This window comes from Brienomyrus brachyistius, chromosome 14 (assembly GCF_023856365.1).
Source record: "Brienomyrus brachyistius isolate T26 chromosome 14, BBRACH_0.4, whole genome shotgun sequence".
Classification (NCBI taxonomy): Eukaryota; Metazoa; Chordata; class Actinopteri; order Osteoglossiformes; family Mormyridae; genus Brienomyrus; species Brienomyrus brachyistius.
Window position 1 is genome coordinate 16,609,904 of NC_064546.1, and position 23,808 is coordinate 16,633,711.

A 23,808-nucleotide genomic window follows, 5' to 3' on the forward strand; every position below is an offset into this window, starting at 1 on the left:
AGAGGCTCTAAAAGGGCAGCTGAAAAACAGGGGAAGGTCCAGCTTCTCTCCCAGAATGTTCATCTTACTAGGCTGCTGTTTGAGAAGATAATGACCTGAGCCACTGTGGAATGCAGTTATGGGGAGAACCGTTTCCAGCTGGAGGCAGCCCCAGAGCCCCAGCGACATGCTTAAGGCCAGCCTCTCTGAAACGACGCCAAGAGATGCTGTTTGGAGACCCAGCTGTTAAACAGATTTCCCCTCGTGCTGATTTTTTGAGAAATCTAGAGCGACTCACAGAACACTGCAGAAGCTCACATCCACACCTCAGCCACAAGCTTCACACGTCACACTTGGACAAATTGTGAAGGCTGGGCAGCATATCCTGGCTCAAAGGCTGCTTGGCATTGGCCTGTTATCACGATACCGGTAACTGTGTGCTGCTGTGGCAATAATGGACGCCCTTTGCTCTTGGGAGTTTTACTTACACTAAATGCTCTGAGGGCAGAAGGAAATGTGATTGGTTCAGAGAGATAACCAATCAGATTGTAGAGGAGGCGGGTCCAAGCAACTAGAGAAGGCAGGACCAAAATATCTGATTGGTTGGTCTCACCTCCTCTAGTTGCTTGGACCGACTTCCTCTACAATCTGATTGGTTCAGAGAGAGAACCAATCATTTTTCCTTCTGCCCTCAGAACATTTTTATGCAGGTAAAACTCCCATGAGCTTGCCCCTTCCCAGAAAACACTCTACACTACCCTACCCCCTATGACCAGAAGGGTTCAACCAGGTCATCAGTGGTGCAGAACCAGCAAAACTACAATGATTTAGCACCATGGACCCTAGTTCTGACACAGGAGCAGGTAGCTCTACTGGTTCGGAAGTGCTAACAGAAGGAGCTGTGCAAGAAACACAACAGCCAAAAGTCCACTATGGAATCTTGCCAGTAAGAAAGGAGCAAAAGAAAGAAAGTATATGCAAACGTGATGAGAAACTAATCTCGCTGCAAAAGTGTGAATTACAGCTGCAATGAAGGTTCGCCACCAGAGAAGGCACCGCGAGACTAAGGACCACCTCACAATGGCTGCAAAGGGACATCAGACAACAGACAAACGCTGGTTTTGTTAAAGAACAGACCCTCCCTACATCTGGCGGTGGCATGCAAATGACAGAGAGACTAGGAGGGCGGATATGGGTCAGACATGAGGCCAGCGTGATGGTCACATGATCTCCCCCTCCCATCTCGCTCCACACGCAGACAAGAGGCCCTCAGCCCTGCTGGTCAGATGACGGGGAAACGATCAACACTGTAAGCCTCTGTCTGCTTGCGAACACATCAAACAGGAGCTGCTCCCCCATAGTGCCGTTCGACGTCCTTTTCCACCCACTACGCCCGGAAGTACCGCCAAGGTCCACACCAAACTGCCAGAACCCCCTCCGCCCCCAGGCCCCAACTGTGCCTCATCCGCATCCCCACTCCATCCGGCCTGCGGCCGCTCTCTCTCGCTGTCTGCTTGCCAGTTCTCCCCGAGGACGCTGTTATGACGTGCTTACGGGTCGCCGTGCCACTTTTGTTTACTAACAACCGAAAACAAGCGCAGAGGCTGTAAATGGCTCCCAGTTGGTCCTCGCAGCACACTGGAGGCGTAATCGGGCCCCGGCGTCGCCCGCCCCCGTTGTCCGGGAGGGCTGCCCAGAATTGCCGCGGTGGGGAAATTGGCACGACCTCCCCCCGCCCAGCCCCCCCCCGTCCCACAAGATGCAAAGCCACTCCTAACACACACTGTTTACACTCAGCCAGCTGGCCTGGGGAGGCACAGAAAAGCGCCTTTATTCTGTGACCAGCTGTGAGTCCCTGTCCATCTCTATGTAAATGTATCCTTTCCTCTCGCCGCCATCATTCCGTGTCTCACAATAATTCTAAGACACGCAGTGAAGAGCCCTGTCGTTTGACCAGAGGGATGCAGGCGAGCAGCAGGCTATAGACCCACAACTGAAGCGCTTACCTGCCACTAGACCTTCCCTGATAGGTCACCTTTGTGAGTGAGGACACAGCAAAGGCGGAGCTTTCCCGGTTACCTCACGCTGCCACGGGCAAAGTCCAGAGTAATTCTAGAGCTCCTTATCTGGACAAACGTGGCAGACCCGTCTCCGGAACACTGGCACTGCCAGTGCATTGTCCTTCTCTCAGTGCCCTGATGAATGGTTCCTAAAAGCAAACACACTGAGCACGAGGTAGGGGGCGATACGATAAAACTCTCCCCAACGTTCCAGTCAATAAACAACTGGAAGGTGACCTTTCAAATGGTGCCCTGAATCTAGCAGGGTATCCATGCCCGCTTAAATGAACTTTCAGTTTACAGGGTGGTTCAGGAAAGCTCATTAATATTCATGAGAGGTGCTACTGATTGGCCAGTGAATATCTTAGACAGAATGCCTAAGAATCCATGTTAATCGCACATGTCTATTGGAGCATGTTTACCTGCCAATCGGGTAGCTTCTCTCATGAATACTAATGAAGTTTCCCAAACCACCTAAAGTTTCCAGTTTCCTGGAAGACGCTTCCTCTGGCCCAACCCTTCAGCATCATTACCAAGCTGATACCGCATTTACCTCAAACTCAAAGGCAAACCACTTAAGTGTTTAAAAACAAAAACATCGATTCTTATCCATTTCTCAAAACCAGCATAATGTTCTTTGCCAGTATTTAAGGGGCACAAGGGGCTTACATGGGTTTGTCATGTGACGCTGCGTTTTCATTTCCTCATCATTCCCATAATGCAAAGCGTTGAGGCCTCCTGAAAAACTGCTGCAATAGCTATTCCCAAACCCGGATTCGTCATGTGACCTTTCAAGTGCTCATTTGTTTTAAAAGCTCGTATGACTCGTGCACTTACTGATAACAGTAGAACTTTATTGCTTAAGTGTTCGCAGCAGCTCAGTGAGTCCCTGCCCCCACCCCACTCCACCCTCGGTACACAGCCCACGCTCCTCACGACTGACCTCTTACAGAGCATCGTTTGCAGGAGTTTCACGCCTCTCACCAGCCCCAGAACACCAACGTGGGGCAGGGTAGAGCACCACGCGTTCCCAAAACAGTGAGCGGATTCAGGCACGACTTACTTAACCTCATTTAGCTACATGGTTCCAAAGCAACTGAAAAACAACGCGCCACTTTCCCAACTCCAAGCATTTAGCTAACAGCAGGCCTGTCGATGCCCTGAGGCCTGACTACGTGGGTGTGGCCGGCTTCCTGTCTAGGACAGCGGCCGCCTTCAGCTCAAAGACGCCATGAAAGAGCTGCTCTGTTTCTTCAGCACAGCACCTGTAATTCAGACCGAGATGTAAACACATTTAAAGAAAATCAGTACACAAAACAGGACGAACACACACATTTAGCCTTTAGTTAATCGTTTAAGCTTGATTTTGGCTGACGGAAGCTTCTACAACTGCTGACAGACACGTTTAGGCATAGGTAAAGACTTCCCCCTCTGCTTGGGAAAAGCATAGAGACGCATCTGGCGGTGAAACATCCACGGCATTTATTAATAAACGAGGCAGACACCCAGTCATTCCGTCTCCTCTGCCTATTCCGAGCTCCATCTATGGGAAAAAGTCATCACAAAGCTATCAGGAGACCATCTCACTGCATTTACTCAACAAAAATAGACATCGGAGCCCTGCTGGCATAAGCAGCTCTGCATTGTGGGTGGAGAGCCCACCCCCCCCTCCCCTTCACAGCCTTGCATGCATCTCCCCATGAAATAACGCGGGGAAAATACTGAGAATGTACAGTCCCTTTTTCCGCTCGCTGGGGTAAACGGGCAGTTTTACGAGCTCCCAAACTGTGGGCCTCCTTCGTCTTGGTGAGGCAGGAACTCAGGCAGCAGGGAAGCAGGAACAGAAACTTGGATGGACTCTGAGGCAGGCTGAGGGGTGGAAGATTGACCACATGCGCTACATCCGAGCCAGCAGGCCCCAGAAAGGGGGTCCTGAGGGGAGGTTCAGGCTGTGAAAGTTAGCTGGTCCGAGGAAAGACACGGCTTCTGACCGCTTAGGGCCTTTACTATGACCGGATAGATACTGGCAGGAGGGCAGAGTGCACAGATGACAGGATGATGTAACAATGCCTTAGCATTACTGTCAGTGACGCACTTAAAAAAAGCTATTTCAGTTCCCCTGTATTTCCTCAGAATCTCAGTTCACCTCCACCTCTCCAAGGTAATAAAGCAGTAATAAAGCATAGAGAAAAAAAAACAAAACGATCAAATCAGCATACAGAACTCAGTCCTGAAGATGAAAACCAAGATGGCGGAGGGCTTTGACTGGAGCCAATCACATCCATGACCTCCGCTGGGAAGTTGTCAGAAGGGTGGGACTGGAGTGGAGGGTCGCAGATCAGGTCCTGTGTGTGTTTTACAGTCGTTACCGTTTCTGTTCTTCCATGCGCCCAGCTAGAGCGCTGCTTCACACCATTTTAATACCAGGAGGGGGGGGCGACCTACTAACAGTCCACCACTACAGATAACCGCCTTATTTGGAATGGAGCCCCTGGCCGGGAGGGGGACATGGGCAGCAATGAGCCCCCAGGCAATTATCAGCCACCCGTCAGACAGACATCTGAAGCTCCAGACACAATGGATCGAGTTTTTAAGAGGAGATTGAACATACTCCGGACCAGGACTGACACTGTACGGGGCCCCCTGCAGGAGAGGAGGTCTAATCACTAAGCACTAAGGGCCCCTGAAAAGAAGTCAGACAGATGACCCTTCAAATGATGTTTTTTTGAATAACGTGAGCCGGGGAGGGATCCCCAGGACCACTGAAGGTGCCTTGGCCTGCGAAGCCTAAAGGGAAAGTGTTTCGCTTAAGATGGGAAAAACAGACACAGCCATAATATCAGCCCTTTACTTCATTCAGATCCAAAGTTAAAAAAAATATATATACATACAGCAAAAAGATGTTTATGACCTCAAAACAAAAACTACGCAGCTTTAATGCAGCCGATCTTGGATGTCACAATCTGTGACGAGTCCATCTTAAACGACCACTCAACACCGGTGTTCAGCCTGAACACGCCACTGTGTGCAGGGCGGCCTAACAGGCAGACCTCGTTTGCTGGGGATTCCAGGCCACTGAAGAGGAAAGCAACGAGCGGAGCTGTAGCAGAGGCACAGCACATATGTACGCCCGCTTATGATGCTCCATTTCAGTCGGATATATTGGGGCCCAGGCAACAACCAAGGACAATGCCCCCTCCACAGCAATGACCCTCCTACGGCAGACTCTTGGTGGCGAAGGTCAGGTATCCTGTGTGACCAGCCATCTCCCTGGGTGCCACGGCCGTCCTGCAGGTGACCGCTGCGTTGGAGGCAGAGGGTGGAGCCCCCTTGGGGTCCGCCTGGGCGGGGTCGTCGGGCCCCAGGTCGGCCAGCGGCAGGGTGACGCAGCGCACGTCATAGAGGCGCAGCAGCACCTCCAGGGTGCAGATCTCTTGGAAGCCGTGCTCTGCCAACGCCGCGCACGTCCTCTGGACCTGCTCGATGCACGGAGAGAAGGAGCACACGCGGCCCCCTGCAGGCAGAAGACAGAATGTCAGGGTCAGAGGTCAGGGAGTGCAGGGTCTGCAGGACCCCAGCAAGGCCAGGAGAGACCTCATTCACAGGGGCCCCAGGCAGCAAGCATTCCACTGACAAATAAGGGCACTCCAGGGAGGGGAGGCAGGCGGGAGGGGACAGCTGGGGCGCCTGCATAGGATCCATGGGTTTGCGTTTCCCCAACAAATATTGGCCAAGAGCCAAAAATTAAAGGAATTACACAAGTGTGGGGTGGGAGGCTTTTCAGAAGCTATGAGCAGTACGTACACACAGCTGCAGGCTCTCCCTCACACACACACACACACACACACACACACACACACACACACACACACACACACACACACACACACACACACACACACACACTTCCAGCAAGAAGGCTGCTCAGACCCTTCTCTACCTGACCATGATGCACTGAATCGTAACCCCGTGGAGATGAGGATGCTGCCTCTGCTGTACATCCTGTACACTAAACCCGGGTCACCTTGAGACAGAGCGGTCCGTGTGCCATGAGGGGCTGCATGAGGACAGGCTGGCAGGACTCTTCAGTGCGGATATCAGAACTACTCCCCCCCCCCTCTTCCCCGGGGACCCTGCTGCCCTGCCATAGGCAAGGAGGGTCTGACTTTGCCGGCTCCTGCAATCTTGCCCTTTATGGTCATTGATATTCCTATTAAAAAAATCAAAAGCAGTGTGTGTGTGTGTGTGTGAGGGAGAGCCTGCAGCTGACTGATGAAGTGCAGGAACTGAGGGAACCACCACCTTACAAGGGAATGAGACTGAGCTGATGTGCGAGAGGATGCAGACATGAATGCCTGCAAACACCCCCCTTCAGAACACAACGGGCAGAGTAGAGAGAAGCCCCACTGCTTTGGGCATACAGCAGTGCACTCCCCAGCCCCAAACACGCTGCCTCTAAGCCTGAACTGAGGCTCAGCTGAGGCCCATTTTCCTCTGCTTCGCCAGACTTTCCAAAGATTAAAAATAATCTCAGGAGCTTCATCCGCACTGTATCCAGGGCATGACTAATCATCACAACTAACAGAAGACGAACTCCAGTCAGGAGGAAATGAGAATGTATGGTGAGTGAACTGGCAATTATCGCTTCCGCACACCCAGCTGTGTGATCATTGGAAGGGTGGTGAGCTTATTGCAAACAAGGCTGAGACACAGACCCCCCATGTGGCGCCCCCCCAGAACGCTCCATGTTCCAGGCCGTGATGACCTTCCTTACGCCTGACAGGGCTGACATGCCCAGACATGACCGTTAGTTTCAGCGCATTCCTGTTGCCTTGGATACGGCAGCTTCCTCCATAGTTACCGGGGACCCCTGAAATTAACCCTCCTGGTGTCCCTTCCCCCTGCATACATGGCAAGCACTGCATAGCAGCTTTCAGAAGGCAGGGCCATGGACAGCGATATCACTGCCCCCCCCCCCGTCTGTGCACGCTCCTCCACACAGGGGCAGGACTCCTCCCACTCCTCCCTCCTCCCAATCAGGCAGCCACATCCACTGCCACATGACATTCTCACACTGCATGACGAACCTCTCAAGAAACCAGTTTCTCTTCTTACAGGAAATCATAAACTCAGAAAATCAGGGCAGACTCATTCCTACCGTCTTCAGCTAATCTATCTCAGTTCAATAATATAAATAAAAACTACCCTTCTTGCATTCTGCCTTGTTTTACTTTTGCATAGAGATTCCACATCGCAATTTTTCTAGAACAGCCAGATACCAACCTTCAATACAAGACTAACATAACACGCGTGTTAGTAGCTAAGAAACTGGATGGATGGAATAATTCCCCCTTGCTGTAAACACAAAAGATGACAAACCAGTCACGCTGCACTGCTCCCCTCGGTACGTCCTTACCTTGCTTCTTCATTGCGCTTTTGGCATGAGGCACAGCCTCCCAGGGGGAGGGGATGTCCAGGAAGACGGCGTCGGCCACTCCGCTCACCCCGAAGCCATCCTTGCAGACGTCCTGGTTGATCACCGTCACCAGGTGGCCCACCTTGTGCTCACGGAACTCCTCGGCGGCCTTGTCGGCACGCTGCTGGTGGAACTCCACGGTGTATAGGTGTCCCGTGGGAGCGATGCTGCGCACGATGGAGTGGGACAAGGAGCCGCTGCCCGTGCCTACAGCGGGAACAGTCGTTACAGGGATATCCCACAATGCACTGCGCAGCAAAGATCCCGACAGATAAGGCCATCAGGACTGGTAAACGAACTCATCTTTACTCAAGTCGTTATTTACACACCAAGCAGCCACCCATAACGTTTCATGTATTAAATGCATCCAGTACTTCGTCAGATTGCCACAGTTCCCAACTTCAGCTGTCGATCCCTGAGAGGAAGCCACGCGAATCCCAGCAGGAGCCAGTAAGCAGAGCGCCAGACAGCAGCCTTATGGAGCACTTCTGTTCCCAGTATTCCCATCACCCCCCAACCCCTAGGCATCAGCAATGCCCCATTGGATTCCACATGCTCACATATTAGCAGCGAAGAAGCACCAAAACACAGCGTTCACCATGCTAAACTCGACGCAACCAAACCCATCACAGCAGGCCCAACACACCCAGGGCTCTAATCTGCCTCAGTGAGCGCTTTCACACCACAGGAACTTTTTTTTTTTTCCAGGAGCCAGGACCTTTCTCCAGATCCAGGAACTCCGCCTGACTGTAGTCCTACGGAGGCAGTTCCGGAACCATTTATTAGTCCCCGTCTCCAAACTAGGTACTTCTTGTTCGAACACGAACTACCGGGGATGCGCTTACAGCGATACCTTGCTGACTGGTTCACCAGAAGCACTGGAGCCTACTTGGGAAGTTACATGGACGTGCAAGAACGTTAAAATTGAGCAGATGGATTTTTTTTTTTTTTTATCTGAATTACATTTAATGCATCAGTGAAGACCTTCTCGCTTGCATCTTCATATTTCTGAACTGGAAAATTTGATCGCTAACCAATATGCCCATTGTCAAATACCACCAGAGCCGATGGTGAAACGTGCAAGAACTTATTAGTGGAATAACTTTACATTGTTTTTGATGCTGTGGAAAACAAAAGATCGGTCTGCTGGCCAGATTTAATAAGAATCATAAGTAAAATATAAATAACAGGCTGTGTCCCATTTTCAACATGACTGATCGCCCAAATAAATAACTAACAAAATTACTTGTTCATCCGCCACTATTTTGGGGGGGGGGAGGGTGTAGTTTCTTATGAAGTTGTGTGTGAAGAGCTTTTTGCATGTCCCACGTGAATTTGGCATAAGGGTCCCGGTTCCTGATGTGCAGTGTGAAAAGACTCAAGACAGCCCAGGGACTAGGAACCAGGAAACGGGTTCTGGAACTTCGGTGTGAAAGCGCCCATTACGGTTGACCCTAGCAGGGGCATCGTTATTTTCTGGAATGTGGAGAAGCCAACGGCATTCTGAGTAACCCACTGATAAAATATGAAGCCAGCCTGTGTCTCCATACAGGCGCCAACTACGCGCGAGACAGTGCGTCAGGAGACAATGCGCAGCTCGCCCGTGTGGGGAGGGTGGGGGCACATGCAAGAGGCCGCGGGATGGATTACGTCGCTGGGTGCCTTTGTCTTCATGGCAACAATAGGGGCAATGTTTACCCAAAGGAACTTTGCGTTCGCTCAAAAAACTAGGCTGGATTAGTGGAGTCAGGCGGGACATGGCCACCGCTGTCACAGCAGTGCGCAAATGCCCAGAAAACCAGCGGAATAATGACAAAAATACTTAAATGCAACCCTTGAAGGTCTGTTTCTGCAGCTCCTGTAAACACAGGGAAAAAAAGCAGGATAGGAGGGTGGCGACTGAAGAGGCCGAGCGGCACGTAGACGGAGATAAGACTCCCATAGCTGAGACTCTCGGCTCATTATGCGCCCATTTGCCTGTGAGATGCAGTCATTAATTTATCACAATGGCTTGATAATGCCCTGTAGGAACACCAAATGCAGGTTCTGCTTTGCACACAAGCTCTACTCCTACACAGCATGGGGGGGGGTGAAAAGACACATTGACCTCCACACACAACAAAGCGGCGGAGGGTGCTAGATCTCCCCTTCATCCTGCATCAAGCAGATCGGAAAATATGTAAGGAGTCGGGTCGCGAACCTATATCAGCCTGGCTGCAGTATGGGTGTGGCAGGCTTTAGAGGGCTGAGAACACAGCACAACCCTGTAGTTACCCTCTCTCCACCGCACTTTGGAGGCAGTGTCCATCTCCAGCGCTGTCAGTGAGCTGCATCCTAAATTCGGCAGATCACATGACCCACCGTGCCAGGGGTACGAGGGCAAACCCCCGGCCAGAATACTACTAAATGCACATCTTCTGGTTTGCTCAAACAGGAAAGCGGGCCACGTCCTAAACCCACCTGTCCTATAGGAGTTTCAACACATCTACGGAGCTGTGAAATCGCGGTCCACGGGCTTGCGGCAAATCACACCATCTTCATAGCTTGGAGCTTCATCATCACACCCAAAGACAGGTGTGACTGACAGATTTCCACTCACCAGCACAGACATGGTTGTGCACACACATATATTCCCTCATTACATTCCGGGACACTCCATTACTCACAAGCTTCCCAGTGTGGTGTGAGGCTGCCATTTTGCAATCAGGCCGTCGGGGATGTGCGCGACTCAGGCTCGTGCCGTTTCCTAGCAAGGAAGGGCTTCCTCTTAAGCCGAGTAACAGTCTCAGGAGCTGCAATGGACCTGCTGGCAATCCACAAGCCAGTCACCTCATGAGAGCCCTTGCAGTACACAAACACCCACCTTCACACTAAAAACGGCACGGTTGGCTGTAGGGTGCAGTAGAGTGAGACAGGGATTTAAAAGGCGCGCGTACACACACACACACACACACACACACACACACACACACACACACACACACACACACACACACACACACACACACACACACACACACACACACACACACACACACACACACACACACACACACACACACACACACACACACACAGGAATCATGAGGGCGACGATGCACCTCACACAGCACCAAGTAAACAAAAAGGCAGTGCTTCAGGACCCAAAGGGGCCATTTCTGAAATAAGCAACCCGGTTAATAAGAGGCTAACTGCAGTCCACCATAATTCTGGGCAGCTGCTACACTGCAACCCGTGACGTGCATCCCAGATGCCCTTGACGCATTTCCTAGGGCTGCGATCTGTCTGGCCGCCTTTCTACGTTGGACTTCAGTCTACCCTGAATCCATCCGGCTGACTGTCATATTAAAGCTTCTGCCAGGCTGCACTGAGGATGATCTTAACTACTGGAGAAACGCAGCATGCCGTTGTTCTCTTGGAAAGTGACAGAGAGACACAAGGACATATCGCTATGTACAGGATCACAGGATCATTCACACACACACACACACACACACACACACACACACACACACACACACACACACACACACACACACACACACACACACACACACACACACACACACACACACACACACACACACACACACACACACACACACACACACACACACACAGCTCTGAGGGCACAGGAGAGGGCACAGGAGAGGGCACCTGCAGACAATCCTGGCCTCCGCCCAATCATTTGTACAAGGAACACGTTAATGTAGGTCAACAAGTCGTTATCAAGAAGCTTAATCTTAGCGGAGCTCCAGCGCGCAGTCAGCTGACAGGCAGGAGAAAGTAACTGCGACCTTCAGCAAAAGCGAGGTGACCTGTGCTACAAGCCGTCAGGCACAAACAACGGCAACCGGGGATCACCTCAAACAGTGTGCTGACTAAACGTTAATGTAAGAGGGTCACAAACACATGAGTGGGGAATCGAGACGGTGAACAGACCAGCAAACTGCATGGATCTCAAAAAAAATCCTTAGGGAAATTCTTCAGAACAAATTGCATTCTGAAAGCCTTTGCGAGAATTTCTCCAGCTGGCTATTTTTACAAATGGGTCACATATGACACTGAAGGGCACAGCAGACATGGGCCTGTTCTTCATTAGAACTGATCTACATCAGAACACAGCACCGCTTTGAGTGTAAATACACTGTGCAGCCGGAGAGATCGGTACTGCACACCTCGGGGCGCTCACAGCTCACACTGCACACCTCGGGGCGCTCACAGCTCACACTGCACACCTCGGGGCGCTCACAGCTCACACTGAGGCCACACATTGAGGTTTTCATACAGAGTGCTGCTGTGGAAGATCAAGCAATAAGTCAAACTACCAGCCACCAGGGGCAGAATAACTTCTCCCGGGGCCGGAGACTGACATGGGTAGGGGACCCCCCAAAGTGGGCCATTTGAGCTATTTTAAGGCCAAAACAGGAGGGGGAACTGAACTTGGCTTGTGGCCGCGGCCAGCAAATATGCACCAGACTCAAGGTGAAAGTGAGCTCTGGTTATGCCCAGCCTTTGGGTTTCTTGTTTGACTACGCCAATTTCACGCCTTTTACTGCTGCTTTCAATTAGTCTTTTGAGTACAAATAAAAGTGAACATATAAGTGCAAAAGCCGGTGCTTAACGCTCAAGCAAGATTCCAGTGCTGTTCAGCAGTTTTAGAAAGAGATCAGTGCAGAAGCCCCAGCCTGACAAGCAGCACCACCCAGCTCCAAACGCAACGCTCACCTGACTCGCAGACCACAGAGCCCGGCTTCAGCTCCAGCATCATGGTGATCATAGCGATGTCGGTCGCATACAGGATCTGGGTGCGATGCGGCAGGCTGACGGTCCACAACTCTGGGGTGGGATGTAACACGTAGACCCAGCCGCCCTTGCTGCACGTGACCTTTGACCCATAACGCCGGCCAATCAGGTCCACGGAGTGACGAATCGCCCCGTAGCGTGTCTGCGTTTGGGTCCCTGCTTGCACCTTGACTGGAAACATGGACTCGTGGCCCAGGAAGATGATGACCACATCGCCCTCCTGGATGCACTCGGAGTACTCCACAAAACTCATGAGGAACCTGCAGGTGATGGAGCAGCTTCAGAGGGCCAGCAGAGAAGCCACAGAATTCTCTCCCCGCCTCAGTGCACTGCAAGGCAAGATATCAGACATAGAACAGGCAGCTGAGTCAAAGACCTTCGGCAGCTCGAGTCTAAACCAACTGTTTAAAATCCAGAGTAAACGTACTTACTTTAGGTCAAACATCTCTGCAGTGCTGAAACATTTCATTTTTATATGACACGCAAAGCAAAAGTGAGGCCGCATTCCTGAAGAATTAGGACACAGGCTTTGGGCACAGGTTTCATGCGAGAAGCACAACTTGTACAGAAGTGAGCCAATTAATTTATACCAAAATGCATTTTTGTATCTGCCAACTATTGATATCGGCTGATGCAGCAAGAGTCGGCACCTTAAGGCAAGACGGCATAGAGTATGAAAAAACCTTCCAATAAAGAAGACTGCAGTACTGCCCAGTAAATCTGGTCCATTGGTAACGCGAATATTTGATAGCAAAGGAAAATTCAGTGCAGACAGTGCAAAATCAGAACATATTACTTTTAGTTTATCACACGGGAGGAGCTTGGACATTCGGGGGAGGGGGCTCAAATCAAAAGGAGCCAGCTGAGTTCGGGCATCTATCCTGAATGTCTCCTGGACGGCTCCCTGGGGAGGTGTTTCAGGCATGTCCAACCGGGAGGAGACCCTGGAGCAGATCCAGGACACACTGGAGAAATTATATCTCTCAGTTGGCCTGGGAACACCTTGGTATTCCTCTGGTGGAGCTGAAGGAGGTGACTGGTGAGAGGGAGGTCTGGACGTCCCTGCTTAGACTGCTGCCCCCTCAACCTGACCCCAGATAAGCGGTGGATGACGGAATGGAATGAAATATACAAGATGCGTACAATTTTAAAATACAGCACTCAGGGCCTGTTGCTGTATGCCAGAGTTTATATTTTCTTACCAAAAAATAAATACCTTTTAAATTTGAGGAGTGTCCCTTTAAACTTATTTAAGCAGAACCTCCCGAAGAATGAAGACAATGTTAGATGAGGCAAGAAGCATCTCTTGAGCTGAAACCACAAAGGGGCTGTGAAGACCTCACTGTCGTACCTGCAGCAATCGTGCTCGCTCTCAGCTGGCTTGCCTGAACATTACTTCCATGGGGAGTGACTGTTGTCCTCCCCACTAGCCTATATTTGATCTTTGAGACAGGATAGTTATCTTGTGTCAGGCGGAGCTGACCTAAAAGGGGATGTGCCCTCAAAACAGAGGTCAAAACGATCCCACATCTACAGTAACTCTCAGCCAGCATTCCATCCGCATTACCATCCTTTGCCCTGCTCACCTGACTTAGACGCAGAAGCTTGATGCATTAAGTGCCCATTTCCCAGTTGCCATGTATGTCAACCCTCCTAAGAAAAAAGGTTTGGTTTTTTCCCCATATATTTTTTTTCAGAAAGACGCTCAATTTCCTGCCTCTGACAAAGCATTTACCTCCCCAAAAGCATCAGTTATGAAGTGATCCAACGTCTCCGCATCAGCAAATATTTTGCTCTCTGCCTACATTAATGCTGAAACACATCTTAAACAGTCTTAATGTATTCTAATGCAAAAGAAGTACAGACAGTATACAATAATGCTATTGAGATCTGCCTCTGGTCTTCATGCAAATGCATCAACTATCAAGATGAAAAGAAATGTCTGCAAATGGAAGCTCTTCACCTAAGGGCTGGGGAACAGCCTGAAAGCACTAAAACACAAAGGTAGGAAACAACATAAAGCTTTACAAACATCTGAAGGCTTTAAAAGGTATTAGGGAGAGTGAATCATGTATTAGCAATGAGGATAAACCATTCCCACAAAGTTATTCCTGTCCTGGTGACAAATGGCATGTATTTACGCTTATTTTCTAAGTGCGTTGGAGTCACAACGTTGGGCAAATCATTTCCAGACCTCAGCCGCTGCGGTCACCGCAGTCACTGACGAGGATACGGCCGCTTATTTCCCGCACGCTTTGAGCATTTAAACGTACACGTGAAAACATTTTTTCCAGGGGTGGATTGCCACGGACTAGTTTGTTTTGGGGAAAGGGAAGAGCGTACACATGTCAAAGTCGCGAAAATGAATAACCTGGCATGTATAGTGAATCGGTGGCCCCCGATAAAAGTTCACATCTGGAATGGGGAGGTGGCATCTCAGTTTTAATGGGTGATTTTGACTTTCTTTCCTGGCCTAGTTATTCACGGAGTAGTTTACCCCAAAGTCTACAGTTTCTTTATAATTCAGCCATTTATTCCTGACCAGAGAGACACAAATCAAAAACAACAGATGCAAACAAACGTTCGAACCAACAAGAAAGCAAAGCATAATGTATTGGTTAACATTTTGCTAAAAATGAAGATATCCATATCGGTCCGATGCATCAGTCTTGGCCGATATTGCTGGCAGATATTTAAACTTCAGCAATATTAAAAGTTAGCAACAGCAGAGCTAAAGACAACACCACTACGAAACAGAGCCTATGATGGTCAGTTTTATTAAAACATGCAGTTATGGTGTTTTGCCATTCAAAGAAAAAATGTTTCATCATACCTACTGAAATTGAGGCAGTCTTGCCCAAAGAAACACTGAAAAGCCAATTTTATGTTAAAGTGGTGCGATTACTCATGTTAATGATGTAATTTCAATTATGACCAATTAATGCTATAGGTTGAAGGAAAAGCAGCGCGCCCTGCTGGCCAGGAGGACTAGACTTAATGTAATACGTACCCAGGTATATATACCAAGCATCAAACAAATATCAAGGTTTTCATTAGGGTAGTGTCCAGTTTTTGTGATGTGACATATTATCCTAAAGTATTTAAGTACCTAAGAGTACATCAATCAGTCATGGTTGATTGAGATCTGAAAGTGTGAATTGGTAAAGACCGATTTGTAATTAAGGCGAACAAGTATAGGCTGGTAATCAGCTTTAAGATGTCGTGTGCCTTCTAACTGACATTATGCATTGGCGAGAATCCTCTCAGAAAAAAACTGGAGATGTCGTGCTTAAATGCTCAGCATATATTATACGAGTCGTGATAACATTCCCCGTACAATCACTGAACAGAACTAACGGTCACCACTAATTAGAGAGCGCCTTTCCAGAGACAACCACGTGACTTTACTATAGATTTAGCTATGCCTATGATTATATTAAATCATATATGGCCCTTGACATTGGCGTAGTGTCGCGCACATGTCATACAAACTCACACCGGCTGGCCGGATTTCCAATGAGAGGTATTCCGCTTTTAGTTAAAGTTCATAAAGCAACGTGTTCAGCGGAGCTCACCATACATAAACGGAGAGCAAAACGTCCTTAACAAGTTTGTACGTTGTTCTACCAAATCGTGTGTTAAAATTAAGATATAATATAAAATCCTCATTCTGGGGAGATACGAACCTTTACGACGAAATGATAAGCAGTTTAGAAACAAGCGTCCGTCCGAACATGAAGCACAAGCATGCCGGTATTAGGCGCAATTTGATGACGTATTACTTTAGCCTCTTAAAAAGACAGTGCATGTACGGTTAGTACTGCTTTATAACAAATTGCACAGCACAAGTCATAGATCAACTTCCATATAATATGACACACCATGCATGCAATACATATTATATGTAGATGCATATAAACAAAAATGCGCTTAAATACCTAAGATATTCAGCTTAGTAGATAAAATATGGTTATGGTGTAATATTAAAAGAAGTCAATGTGATGTAAATAAAAGAAATATTTGCTTAAAATGAAACGCAGTTGCGTTGTACTTTGTATGTGTACCATTTTGTAACCGTCACACGTCATGTTGTTATTTATTCATTTTACATAAAATTGTATGCTTCAGAAACTCGCTTTCATACGCATTTCTACCGCTGTCACTGGATACGGCTATTAACAGGAAAACGTACAGTTAGATTTGTACCAAAGCTCTTACACCGATGCGTTGACTGTGATGCCTACGGCTCCTCCAATAGAATGAATGGACCGCATATAACAGCCAATCGAAATCGGTCCCCGCTTCTATAAAATATATGGTTCAAAAGCTCTTAATTCTGGACGGAGGAATTAGCGGTGGTGAGCGCGCATCTCGGACGGAGAAAACAGGGATCTTTGTATCTTCTCAGAAGGATAGTCAACAGAAGGTAGGATAGCTCTTGATCCGGTCGGTTTTTAGCGACTTTTTTAAACTACGCCATAAGAAGGAATAAAAATTCCATAGGAATTCCATTAGAAGTTGGGGAATAAAGAATTATTCACAAGAATTACTTCACAGCGTAATTCCTAAATGTGAAGTCAGCCGGTATCCTATCCATCTCAAATGGCCGAAAACAATGAGCTGTAAATGTCACACATGGGTCATTTTGGTTTTCAGTGTTTTTCTTTTGGAAAAGAGATGTAGTAAAATGGCGTTTGAAAAATAATTTGGAATTGTTTAACTAAATGCGACCTTGCACTTCAATCTGCAAGGTCTTTTGACACGTTATCGACTGCTGTGTATAATTTTGCTTGTGGGGCGGATCGCATATTGCTTTTGGGACGAATTGCAGCCGGGTACCGCGTACAGTCGGTATTTCGTACATACGTGTTAAAGATGACGATACATACGAAGCATCTGTCTTCTCTAAAATTATATGCATATATTCTGAGCGTTGACTATACGGGTTAATAATTTATTTACAGTTACATTCTTCTCCGTCAGATTTTCTTACGAAAGCAGAATTATGGACTCAGTACTAATATCCCTTACAGCATCACTATTTACCATAGACTATTTAGATGGAAAAATTCATTCAAATATTTAAATAGATTGTTTCATTTACTCATACGATTTTTTAAATTGTATTTTTGTATTTTATTGTCAAGAGTATTACTAGAAATAAGTGACTCGCATCTTATGGCACAAACATTTTGTGCAAATGTGCCGTATTTGGGGGCGGTAAGGTTCATGTAATTCATGTAAGCGGGACTCGCAATACACCGTGTGCCCTGTCACGTTGGCTTCAGGAAAAAAAAGCAACCATGCCGTTCGGAAACACCCACAACCAGCTGAAGATGAAGTACACCTCGGAGCAGGAGTACCCGGACCTCAGCAAGCATAATAATCACATGGCCAAAATCTTGACCCCCGCGATGTATGAGCGCCTGCGTGACAAGCAAACGCCCAGCGGCTTCACGCTGGATGATATCATCCAAACCGGGGTCGATAACCCAGGTAAACACCCAGGTTGACTTTATCCACCTAGTCGTCTGTTCCGCCTTTCAAATTATTTCACCTTTCGTATCACTGCAGAATGACCTTGACGACGTGTAATTACCTGGTAGTGCAGTGATTACATCTGAAAGGCCTGATGCAGGATAAATAAAAAGATTAAGGCATTAACCTTTAAATCCTACAGAAGACAAGTACAGGTTTAGTACTTAAGTACTTGTTACCATTACTGCCGTTGAGTCAGTCCTTTACTAGAAGTATACGGCCTGTCTGGAATGAACGCCATGCAGCAAGGCTATATTTCAACACTAAACTGAATGCTGTAACGTAATTTACAAGTGGTTTCTTTTGCATGTGACATACTTGAATAGCCTTTTAAGGCATAACAGATGGCTTTTCTCTACCATGTAGAAGTGCTTGTTTGGTAGTGTTATTACTACCCTGAAGCTGTCTGCCAAGAATGATTTTTACTAACCACGTCTACATAATCACATGACCAAGGTCTTATCCCTGGACATGAGTACAAGACTGAGTCTTACGTTATTGGTCATAGACTGTATCATTCAGATGGGGACTGACGATTCTTATGGGCTTTCCGTAGAACCTTCAAATGTGATTGAGCATGTAGCTATAGCGAAAAGGACCCGAGGGCTGCGGAACTGGACTTCGTCCCTTTTACCTCTGAGGTGTGTCCTTATTTCCCACTTCCCTTTAGGCCACCCCTTCATTATGACGGTTGGGTGTGTGGCAGGCGACGAGGAAAGTTATGAAGTATTTAAGGAGCTACTGGACCCCATCATTCAGGACAGACATGGGGGGTACAAGCCTACAGATAAACACAAGACTGACTTGAACCCAGAAAACCTGAAGGTGACCCCCCCCCTTCCTGTTTAGCACATGCACTTGTCCCCTGGCAGCATCTGGTAAACCTGACTGGTTATTGTGTGCAGGGAGGGGACGATCTGGATCCCAACTATGTCCTGAGCTCCCGAGTGCGAACTGGCCGTAGCGTCCGTGGATTCTGTCTGCCCCCCCACTGCAGTCGTGGAGAGAGACGTGCTGTGGAGAAGCTATCTATTGACGGTAGGCAAACCCTTCGTTAAAATTTTCCATTAACACCGTCTATCAGATGGTATAATGTGCAAACACTGCCCTCTGGTGGTTAAAAGTGGAATCGGCCAATAACATGATATTTCGGACAGTGATAAGATGGGTATTTTTCTGTCCCCCCCCCCCCCCCTCCCCAAAGCACTAAGTTCTTTGCAGGGTGACCTGAAAGGAAAATACTTTGCACTGAAGAACATGACTGAGGAAGAGCAGCAGCAGCTAATTGATGACCATTTCCTGTTTGACAAGCCAGTCTCTCCCTTGCTGCTGGCCTCTGGCATGGCCCGGGATTGGCCTGATGCCAGAGGGATTTGGTGAGAACACTGATCTCCAAAGCAATTCACAGCAGAGGCTACTCATTTTCCGACGTGCTTTACAGTGAGTGGGGAAATGCCTCCACATACCAGAAGGCATCAGTATGGGCTTCTTGTTTAGATTAATGAAAGAAGACCTTAGATTAGTAGTATTTTATCCTTTTCATTTCCAGGCACAATGACAAGAAGACCTTCCTGGTCTGGGTGAATGAGGAGGACCACCTGCGGGTGATCTCCATGCAGAAAGGTGGCAATATGAGGGAGGTCTTCAACCGGTTTTGCACTGGCCTCACCAAGGTAACCTGGGTGCACTTGGCTACCGCCCCAAGGCGCAGTCTCCGACTGACAGAACTTTCAAACATGAACCCCATTTCTGCCCCCAGATCGAAGCCTTGTTCAAACAGAAGGGCCATGAATTCATGTGGAATCAACACTTGGGCTACGTCCTGACCTGCCCCTCTAACCTGGGCACTGGCTTGCGTGGGGGTGTTCATGTCAAGCTGCCCAACCTCAGCAAGCACGACAAGTTTGGCGAGATCCTTAAGAGACTACGGCTTCAGAAACGTGGCACAGGTAAAGAGAATTTCCTCTTTGCAGATGGAAGCAAGAAATATTGCCTGATGATGATGGATCAGTGTTTTTATTTTGGAATTCTCACAAGGTGAATCTGGTGGTGTATAAGCAGGGGCTTGGTCAGTAGTCTCATACATAACTGCTCTTCACAGGTGGTGTAGACACGGCAGCTGTGGGTGGAGTTTTTGACATTTCCAATGCTGACCGACTTGGCTTCTCTGAAGTGGAGCTGGTGCAGATGGTAGTCGATGGTGTCAAGCTACTGGTGGAGATGGAGAAGCGGCTAGAGAAGGGCCAGTCAATCAATGACCTCATGCCAGCCCAGAAGTAAACATTGCCTACATAAGTCTCCACCCTAAAGTCCCCTGAAAAACATTAGGAATACACCAACTAAATGTTACTGCTACAATATTAGACTGGTTTATCATGTATGATCATGTATGTAGGTCTGTTCTTTGGAAATGCTCAAATGGCCTACAACCTGAAAATAAATTAATTTGCACTCTGATTCTGGTCTTGAGTAGGATTATATCCACACTATACCTCATTAGTGCTTTTTGTGACCCCAAAACTAAACTGTGTTGTAAGGTAATCTAGTCAGAAGTGAAAGTGACCCAATCCACATGGTAGTGTACAGCATTCTCCCTGCCCTGCTCCTCACACACAGAACTGCAACAGGCTGTCAGGAATCAATGCATTAAAGATCAGGTGTCTGTGAAGCCAAAAATGGTTCTTTCTCCTGGGTCCTCTGTTCATAAAGCCTGTCTGTCTGTTTAAGCAACGGCAAAGTTCCCCTGCATAACAAAGATAAGCCAATTGCCCCTGGTGGGAGGAAAATTCTGATGCATTACACTATAGCATACTTCTCCTTAACATTCATTCTAAAATTAGTGATCCTCAATGGAATTTAGAACTATGTTAGTTTGCTATTCACAGGGATCTTAAGAAAAAAAAATGTTTTCCTTGACCTTTATTCTCCCTTCCAACCCAAAACTACAAATAAAACTTGCACTGAAATTGTGGACTTATAGCAGTTCATATGTATCACTCACATACCTTATTGAAAGATTTCAGCAGGCTTTTTCTCTGCTTTAATGTTCCTACTATTTGTCCAATAAAGGACACAGATATTGGAAATGTCTGATTTTGAAATTTAATTTTGACTGGAAAATGAATGCTGATTTCACTTTGCCTTTTTACCTTTCAATTAGGCTCAAAACACGTAATATCACTGAGGACGGTTATTGCTGCTAGATGAGGACATCTAGAGGCAAATTTATTTATTAATATAAATATTTCTATATCAGCGTTTCTGACAACAGAAATGGAGGAATTCGTACAGACTTTAAAAATAGTAGTATTAAACTTTCTGAGACATTAAATTTGTTATTGAATCTAGAAATGACTGATAAAATACAGACGCTTGCAGACTTTGGGATGTTTTAATGGAGACACTGATGAACCTTACCTGATGACAAGTTACATTAACTCCACAGCTCCTGCCTTATAGCAGGACTTATAAAAGAAAAGTGTAACAATATGCAGCTGTTGCAAAACTAAGTTTCATTATTTACATTCAAAAACAGTGCCGACATTATTTTGAAGAGGAAGGGGTGCACAGAAGGGAGGGATTGATAAAAATCAAAAATAAATAATACCAAAACTAAAAATGGCGTGTTTTATTCAACTTTGTTCCAGGATGGCAAACCACATATTACTCAACCTGTGGGCTGAATACAACTGTGGTTGGCATGTACAGTTATACATGGAGGTCACATGACAAAAGTGGGCAGGAGAGTCTGGACACATCTGTGAGCAAACTTCCTGATGACCGGAAGTCCTCAGCAAACTAAAAAAAAAATATATATCCACAACTACAATTTCCACAATGCATTGCACACTGGAGTCTCCAAGGGAGCCAATCAAAAACAGGTGGCCTGAGATATGGCAGGACCGCGCCCAAGTTTTATAACCAATCTGCCGTGACCAAAACAACCGCTTATACTGAATGCAGGAGAACCACTTTATAAACTTATCAAGAAAATAATAATTTAAAAAATGTGCAATTAAGTTCCCTATATAACCACTCATCTCATACACAGGAGGCCATCCTGCTCACACTATATGGGCCCAATCTACCACCGAGCTGCAAGGGGGCCTCCATGCTGATCCAGGTCCACAAAGGCTGCTACTGACCTCCCCCTATCCCCACTCAACCCCATTAGACAGCTCTCGCTATTCTCTGAGGTGGATTATGGGACTAATTTCTTCTCCTTTTTTTGAGGGGGGGGCATTGGCTATGCTGTAGTGCACTTACTGGCGAATGAGGGTCAAGTCTTCAATGCAACTTCCTGTAATGTCTTCTGCAGCAGTTATACACTTGCCATATCAATAATAATAATTTCAAAGATGCAGGAAATTATTGCCTAAAGCATTATTCTATACATAGTTTTTAATACATAACCGGTGAGTGTTTTGGAGAAAACACATTTCTGAAACTGCTACTTTAAAGAACGTAAGCTTAACGTAATTCGTTTGCGTCTGTGTCTTAACGTTTGTCTTCTTTGTGCATCTTACAGCTTTAACTCATTGGCAATTTTGGAAGCGATGTTCTTGAAAGCAATGGAGGTTCCCGATATCCGCTTGAAGCGCACACCGTTGAGCGAGAGGCGGGGCAGCTTGCACACCTCCATCTCCCATTGGACCAGACCTTCTGGGTGGGCGTGTCCATCACCATGGACACAAAGAAGCAGGAAGCGCTCGCGCTGCTCATAGTCGCAGTTGTTGGCGTCCAGCACCTTGCGGATCTCGCGCATCATGTCGCTGGGCTCCATGGAGCTTGTGGTCTTCATGCTCCAGGTGAAGCGCAGTGAACGAGGCTTGGCATCTTTATTCTCGTCCTTCTGGTCCCCGGAAACATTGCGACTGTCAGGGGTAGGAGAGTGAGTCAGTCGTGATGAACTATGGCTCATCTCCACAAGTTACTTCAGATCACTGATTTTATCCCAGAGGTGAAAGCACAGAGTCATGTCATATTAATTGTTTTCCACACAAAAAAAAATCACAAATGAGACATGCATGAATAATGGCCTGTCTCTCTAAAGGCATCTACAGAAGCACAGGCATGTCCACAATCAAGTCAATGCATAGCATGCATCACGAACGGGCTAACATGCGACGGACACAACATGATGCAGGTGATGCGGAGATCGGCAGAGCCATGGGCCTGTGAGGTGCCGTAACTATTCAGAGATTGACTGCCACAGTGTAGACGGTGCCAGCCAAGAGGTGAGGTAAAGCAACCTAGCTATGACGATAACAGTCTTCAGCTGGGCCACGTTACAGTGCCATGACCACATTTGCTCACATCAAACTCCTGTCGGTGAAACGGTTCACATGAAAACTTAAATCATTCCCAAGACTAGGAAGCCCATCAATCTTACCAGCCTTTCTGATAAAAATTAGCACATTACCTAAACCTCAAGCTATCAACAAGGAAACTGCTCTCAATAACCCTGTCAACCCTTTCAGCCATCTGACCCAGTTATAATCTAATCAATAAGCTTACAATTCCAGGGAGCCATGAAACTCATTATGTAATATAAATGTTGATTTAATGCTTTTTTACCACAAGATGGCACTATTGGTCAGAAAATCTGTCCATCTGCTATTTCCTACATAATATTGCCTCCTAGCAACTTAAGTCGTATAAAGCAAAGATAGGAGGAGTAAAACGGGGGAGAGAAAAAAAATAGCAAACAAGGCAGCTGAGCTGTAAAATTCCGAAAACTCAAAACTGAAAAATAATTCCAAGCAGCATTATATACTAAATAAAGTAATTCAGATGAGACTACACTGTCCACAGAAGCAGCTGAGGGTGCAGGGACAGGAGGGACCCTGGTTGCTGGACTTGGCACAAGAGAGGAAAAAAGCAGCAAACGGTGCTGGGGGGTGAAGGCGGCAGATGATAAGTGATGAAGAGACACCCAGGCCAGCTGAC

The 23,808-nt window shown here is 47.4% G+C and overlaps 3 protein-coding genes across 12 annotated transcripts in view; 1 reads left to right on the plus strand and 2 right to left on the minus strand.

Moving 5' to 3' along the window:
- Window positions 1-4,873: 4,873 nt before the first annotated feature.
- Window positions 4,874-16,119, minus strand: trmt61a (tRNA methyltransferase 61A). 5 transcript variants are annotated; one of them, XM_048973923.1, is made up of 5 exons: window positions 16,008-16,064; window positions 15,155-15,189; window positions 12,244-12,650; window positions 7,456-7,722; window positions 4,874-5,553 (listed from the first exon to the last, which is right to left on the minus strand). In XM_048973923.1, the coding sequence occupies exons 3-5, from the start codon at window positions 12,572-12,574 to the stop codon at window positions 5,255-5,257; spliced, it is 897 nt and encodes a 298-aa protein (XP_048829880.1). In that variant the 5' UTR covers window positions 12,575-12,650; window positions 15,155-15,189; window positions 16,008-16,064; the 3' UTR covers window positions 4,874-5,254. The 5 variants fall into 5 exon arrangements, with proteins under 5 accessions (XP_048829880.1, XP_048829879.1, XP_048829881.1 ...); XM_048973922.1 differs by lacking the exon at window positions 15,155-15,189 and having other exon boundaries at window positions 16,008-16,119; XM_048973924.1 differs by lacking the exon at window positions 15,155-15,189 and having other exon boundaries at window positions 12,244-12,581; window positions 16,008-16,104.
- A 489-nt stretch (window positions 16,120-16,608) lies between these two features.
- Window positions 16,609-20,316, plus strand: ckba (creatine kinase, brain a). Its single transcript, XM_048973920.1, has 8 exons — window positions 16,609-16,747; window positions 17,610-17,817; window positions 18,530-18,684; window positions 18,765-18,897; window positions 19,064-19,235; window positions 19,409-19,532; window positions 19,619-19,808; window positions 19,961-20,316. The coding sequence occupies exons 1-8, from the start codon at window positions 16,637-16,639 to the stop codon at window positions 20,137-20,139; spliced, it is 1,272 nt and encodes a 423-aa protein (XP_048829877.1). The 5' UTR covers window positions 16,609-16,636; the 3' UTR covers window positions 20,140-20,316.
- A 915-nt stretch (window positions 20,317-21,231) lies between these two features.
- The window catches only part of mark3a (MAP/microtubule affinity-regulating kinase 3a), a 34,007-nt gene continuing 31,430 nt past the window's right edge, over window positions 21,232-23,808 (minus strand). For all 6 annotated transcript variants that reach the window (XM_048973915.1, XM_048973913.1, XM_048973912.1 and 3 more), the window contains one exon: window positions 21,232-22,733. In XM_048973915.1, coding sequence (XP_048829872.1) covers window positions 22,382-22,733 — 352 coding nt within the window. In that variant the 3' untranslated portion in view covers window positions 21,232-22,381. The remainder of the gene's footprint in view (window positions 22,734-23,808) is intronic.